This window comes from Euphorbia lathyris, chromosome 2 (assembly GCF_963576675.1).
Source record: "Euphorbia lathyris chromosome 2, ddEupLath1.1, whole genome shotgun sequence".
Lineage (NCBI taxonomy): Eukaryota > Viridiplantae > Streptophyta > Magnoliopsida > Malpighiales > Euphorbiaceae > Euphorbia > Euphorbia lathyris.
Window position 1 is genome coordinate 92,427,275 of NC_088911.1, and position 6,124 is coordinate 92,433,398.

Below are 6,124 nucleotides of genomic sequence, written 5' to 3' on the forward strand. Positions count from 1 at the left end.
CGATTCCGGCGAAAACAAACAGCAGCCCACATATTTCAGTTTGATGTAAAAATCAACGAAATAAAATGGTAAATCTTACCACTTTAGCTTTTCCTTTACGGTTTCTGTCACCATCCATGATTCGGTTCACTAATTTGTCCGGATTTGAGCAAAAATCGTATAGGGTTCTTGAGAGGTTTTGGGTTTTTTCAAATTTAGTGCAAAAGGTATTTCGGTCTATTCACGTGGCTAGAAGGTTTAGTAACCCACTTATTTTTAAATTATGTGGACTCACTTCAACTAATAATAATAATAATAATAAAGCAATGAGAAATTGATTTCCATTTATATAAAACAAAAGGTGGAAGATATATGGCCTTGAAATAAAATTCTAGCAGCGGTCCATTTAACTAATAAAAAGAAAAAAAAGTCAAGGAAGAAGTTGCATTAGGTGGAAGATATATGGCCTTGAAATAAATGTTTGATTTGGCGCTACTGAATTTGAAGTGGTTTTGACATTTCATGATGTGAATGCAAAGAAGTCAGAGTATTTATGGAAAGGTTTGTTAATTTGGTCTATTAGGTGTTTGTGGTTTTGTTTAAGTGAGACATCAATTCAACAATCCTTTGAACCTTTCCTTAACAAGACCGCTTCTTATTAGATTTTCTCTTAAAATGTTCCCAATCGGCTGCTGCACTTATTCTAACTTCTCTCCTGCTATATGTAAACGTCATTTTGGATTCATTTTCTCCCAAAATGGATATTTATTTACAGGTCTTTTTCATTTTCCTCTTCAAGATCTCTACTGCTCTAGACACGATTGATTCTTCTCAATCTTTAACAGATGGCAACACTCTAATCTCCAAAGATGGAACCTTTGAAGTGGGTTTCTTCAGTCCAGAAGCTTCCACAAAACGTTACCTTGGAATTTGGTATGCAAGCATCCCAGTCAAAACTGTTGTTTGGGTTGCAAACCGGGACAATCCAATCAATGATTCTTCCGGTTTGTTGACCATAAACACTGCAGGCATTCCTGTGATTCTCAGTCACAATAGGACTGTTATTGTGTGGTCAGCACCTAACTTATCAAAACAAGCGCAAGATACTCTCTTGCTGCAGCTTCTAGACACAGGGAATCTTGTCCTAAGAAGCAAAAACGATGTTGTTTCAGGAATATACTTGTGGCAAAGCTTTGACTATCCATGTGATACGCTGCTACCAGGCATGAAACTTGGCTGGGACTTAAAAACTGGAATCAATAGAAACTTATCATCTTGGAAAAGCTCCAACGATCCGTCTGTTGGAGACTTTAGATGGGAAGTAGAATTGCAGAGTAATAATCCTCAGTTAGTAATGTGGAAAGGCACAGAGAAGTTCTACATCAGCGGCCCCTGGACTGGCAGTACATTCAGCGCCATCCAGAGACTAAGGCGTAACCCAATTTTCACCTTCAATTTCGTTTCGAATGAAGAAGAAGTTTATTACATGTACATCCTCAAAAATAGTTCTGTGTTTACAAGGATAGTTATGAATCAGACAACCCAGGACCGTAAGAGGTACACATGGAATGATGTTACTAAAAATTGGAAACTTTATGATGCTGTGCCAAGAGATCGCTGTGATAATTATGGCATGTGTGGTGTTTATGGGAGTTGTAACATTAATGAATTGCCGATTTGTCAATGTTTACAAGGGTTCAGGCCTAAATCATTGGAGCAATGGAACCAACTTGATTGGTCTCTAGGGTGTGTGCGGAATAAGCCATTGAATTGTAGCAAGGGAGATGCATTTGTCAAATATATCAGATTAAAATTGCCTGATCCTACAAATTCTTGGGTCAGTAAAACGATGAATCTGAAAGAATGCGAGGCTAAATGTTTACGAAATTGTTCATGTATGGCGTATTCCAATGCAGATTTTACAGGAAAAAGCAGTGGATGTACCATTTGGTTTAATGATTTGATAGATTTCAGAGAATTTCCAGATGGAGTACAATACCTCTATATTCGAATGAGCTCATCAGAAATAGGTATACATCTATAGTATTTCTTATTATTACTCTTTTGTTTTACTGACATTGATTGTTTAGGGAAAGGAAATACTACAGTCAAGAGAGTTGGAATAATCTTGGCTCCCATAGTCTTCATCTCTGGGATGCTTATGATCTGGTTTTACATTACAAAGACGAAGAGGGCGTGGAGAGGTGAATTTCTTAACTTGATTTACTCTCTATGAAGAATTTATGCTTACAAGTAATTAATGTTTAAACCTTACAGAAGCAGCAGAAAATAATACACAAATTGATCAGGATTATAATTGCTACTCCCAAGAGATGGAAGCTGTTTTTCAATTAGCTACAATAGTTAATGCCACCAATAACTTTTCAATCAACAATAAGATTGGTGAAGGTGGTTTTGGACCTGTGTTCAGGGTAAATATATCTTCATTCTTAGTTTCAAGAACACAGAAAAATCATTTCTTTTGACAAATTTAAACTTGTAGGGAACAGTTATAGATGGACGAGAAATTGCTGTGAAGAAGCAATCAAAGAGTTCTGGACAAGGATTAACTGAATTCAAAAACGAAGTCGCACTAATAGCAAAACTCCAGCACCGAAATCTTGTCAAGCTTCTTGGTTGTTGCATTCAAGGAGAGGAGAAAATGTTGGTGTATGAATACATGCCCAACGGAAGTCTGGACTCTTTCATTTTTGGTAAGTAACACTCCAATTTTCAGTTTTCTAGATTTTGACTCCATTGTGAGTATCTTTAGGACATATTGTAACATGATTAGCAGATGAGAGAAAAAGTCAATTGCTTGATTGGGCTAAACGATACCACATAATATGTGGGATTGCCAGAGGGCTTTTGTATCTGCATCAAGATTCCAGGCTGAGGATTATACATAGAGATCTCAAAGCAAGTAACATATTACTTGATAAACGTATGAGCCCTAAAATTTCAGATTTTGGAATGGCCAAATCGATTAGAGGTGAACAGACTCAAGGAAGCACAAATAGGGTGGTTGGAACATAGTAAGATTTTATGCCAAACTTTTACAATCTACCTTGTTTTCAACTTAGTTGGACAAATGGTCAATTTCACTCTTCAATAGTCAATTTCAGATTTTCAAAATTCATTTTGAGTCAAATTTGAAGAGCCAAATTGACCATTTATCAAAGTTAATCCATTTGAGTTATGACTGTAATATGCGGTGCAGTGGATATATGGCACCAGAATATGCAACATATGGTAGATTCTCGATCAAATCAGATGTGTTTAGCTTTGGGATTATAGTGCTAGAGATAGTAAGTGGAAAGAGAAGTCGAGGATTTGATCATCCAAACCATAGCCATAACCTGATTGGACATGTAAGTTTTTAAAGAATAATTGATTAGGCTTATGTTGATTATAAGTAGTAATCAAGGGGTTTTTGTATGTTTAATATAGGCATGGGAATTGTGGAAAGAAGAGAGGTCCCTGGAATTAGTAGATTCAATGTTAATGGAGTCCAGCCAAAGCCATTTATCAGAGGTAATGAGATGCATAAATGTGAGTCTGCTGTGTGTGCAGCAGAACGTTGAGGACAGGCCAAGCATGGGATCTGTAATATTGATGTTAGGGAGTGAGATTTCACTGCCTCAACCCAAAGAACCTGGATTTTTTAAGTGCAGTGATGCTTCTCAACCACAATACTCCACCAATCAAATCTCATTCTCTTTATTTGATCCTCGATAGTACATCATGTATCTTCAGATTAGGCTCTTATGTGTAAATGTAATTGTTATTGCTGTTCCAACATCTTCCCTGTAAATAAAAATGCAACATCATATGCTCTCTTTTCCATTTTCTCTTTATTTGCCTTCAAACTAATTCTCTGTTCAATCCTTTATTATGCTTACGCAATCCGATCCATTAAAGTTGATTTCAAACAAGAACCAAAGCATTCTAAATTATATTTTAATTTGTCATATTGAACTAAAAGTTTAAACTGATAGTAATGCTCACTGAACTTGAAGCATGCACAACACAGGCCTATGTTACCATGTCCTGCAATTAAATCAACAAATGAGAATTGAACCCCAGACCACTTGATCAAGTTTCATATTAATATCTGACAATATTAAAGCTTATAATGTGTGTATCCTGATATGATTATTTTTATATTATTTATTGGGACAATATATTAATGAATTCAGCTGAAATGAAGAAAATCAAGGGATGAAGGTCAATCATATTTGGGCGTTACAATGATGCAGTTTTTGAAGCAAACCTAGGCTTCTATTAAGAACCTGGAAAATCAAGTGCATATGAGCAAAAAGGAACTTCCCATTGCTAATGAGCAAAAAGTCTAGAAGGATCTGAAGGTTTAAATGACCTCCCGAGATATCTTGGGTAGTAAGCTCCCTTCTTTAGGGTTAAGGTCCACAATCATTTTAAGTCTCAATATTCGAAACTTCTTTATGATATGGGTTCTGTGACCCTTCATTCGAAGGAGAAAGTCTCTTGCATAGAGGTGGAGTTAGACTTTCTTGATCAAGGATCTAGTTTATAGCATTTTTCTTTTTATTATCCGTATATATTTTACCTTACATCAATAAAAAAAAAATTCTAATGTTTCTATTTGTGAGAGTATTCCTTGCCTACCTTACATCTCTATACAATATACTAAATGTGTAGTTAGTATTGCTGACGTGTCCTATCTCAGAATTGTCCAGTGCTGAGGTGTCAAATTATGAATATTAAGCTTTTTTTCTTGCTTTATCAATAAGCAGCGAAAGGTTTTATCAATAAGCAGCGATTCACGGACAGCAGCGATTCATCTCCTGAAGCAGCGATTCACGGACAGCGTAGACAAGGTGGAGAAATGGAGATCGGCTTGCAGCCGATCTATCTGGGCAAATCGGCTTTGATAGAAGCAGCCGATCTATCTGGGGAAATTTCCAGCAATAACAGGTACTCCACGCATATATAAAGCGCTACTCGATTGAAATTAATATACTGTTTGTCTGTGCCGACTATTTATGCTGTTTTTTCATCATATTTAGGCATGAATCTGAATTAATTGAGGAAGTTGCAGACTGTGCCGCTATTTATGCTGTTTTATCATCATATTTAGGCATGAATCTGAATTAATTGAGGAAGTTGCAGAGCATATTATGAAGAAATTGTCTAGGCATGATTCTGAATTAATTGAGGAAGTTGCAGAGCATCTATGAAGAAATTGTCTATTTATGCTGTTTGTTCATCATATCTAGGCATGAATCCCAATTAATTGAGGAAGTTGCAGAGCATATTAATTGGAAATTGTATCCTATCATCATATTTAGGCATGAATCTGAATTAATTTAGGAAGTTGCAGACTGTGCCGACTATTTATGCTGTTTTATCATCATATTTAGGCATGAATCTGAATTAATTGAGGAAGTTGCAGAGCATATTATGAAGAAATTGTCTAGGCATGATTCTGAATTAATTGAGGAAGTTGCAGAGCATCTATGAAGAAATTGTCTATTTATGCTGTTTGTTCATCATATCTAGGCATGAATCCCAATTAATTGAGGAAGTTGCAGAGCATATTAATTGGAAATTGTATCCTATCATCATATTTAGGCATGAATCTGAATTAATTTAGGAAGTTGCAGACTGTGCCGACTATATATGCTGTTTTATCATCATATTTAGGCATGAATCTGAATTAATTGAGGAAGTTGTAGAGCATATTATGAAGAAATTGTCTAGGCATGAATCTGAATTAATTGAGGAAGTTGCAGAGCATATATGAAGAAATTGTCTATTTATGTTGTTTGTTCATCATATCTAGGCATGAATCCCAATTAATTGAGGAAGTTACAGAGCATATTAATTGGAAATTGTATCCTATCATCATATTTAGGCATGAATCTGAATTAATTGAGGAAGTTGCAGACTGTGCCGACTATTTATGCTGTTTTATCATCATATTTAGGCATGAATCTGAATTAATTAAGGAAGTTGCAGAGCATATTATGAAGAAATTGTCTAGGCATGAATCTGAATTAATTGAGGAAGTTGCAGTGCATATATGAAGAAATTGTCTATTTATGCCGTTTGTTCATCATATCTAAGCATGAATCCCAATTAATTGAGGAAGTTGCAGAGCATA

The 6,124-nt window shown here is 35.6% G+C and overlaps 1 protein-coding gene and 1 long non-coding RNA gene across 4 annotated transcripts; both read left to right on the plus strand.

Moving 5' to 3' along the window:
• Nucleotides 1-552: 552 nt before the first annotated feature.
• LOC136218960 (G-type lectin S-receptor-like serine/threonine-protein kinase SD1-1) lies at nt 553-3,818 on the plus strand. 3 transcript variants are annotated; one of them, XM_066006148.1, is made up of 8 exons: nt 1,683-1,816; nt 1,896-2,009; nt 2,070-2,183; nt 2,257-2,411; nt 2,483-2,693; nt 2,774-3,014; nt 3,200-3,350; nt 3,430-3,818. In XM_066006148.1, the coding sequence occupies exons 2-8, from the start codon at nt 1,991-1,993 to the stop codon at nt 3,715-3,717; spliced, it is 1,179 nt and encodes a 392-aa protein (XP_065862220.1). In that variant the 5' UTR covers nt 1,683-1,816; nt 1,896-1,990; the 3' UTR covers nt 3,718-3,818. The 3 variants fall into 3 exon arrangements, with proteins under 3 accessions (XP_065862218.1, XP_065862219.1, XP_065862220.1); XM_066006146.1 differs by having other exon boundaries at nt 553-2,009; XM_066006147.1 differs by having other exon boundaries at nt 555-2,009; nt 2,777-3,014.
• Nucleotides 3,819-4,623: 805 nt separating this feature from the next.
• On the plus strand, nt 4,624-5,635 carry LOC136218961 (uncharacterized). Its single transcript, XR_010683988.1, has 2 exons — nt 4,624-4,935; nt 5,028-5,635. It is a non-coding gene; the product is annotated as an uncharacterized lncRNA (long non-coding RNA).
• Nucleotides 5,636-6,124: the final 489 nt, after the last annotated feature.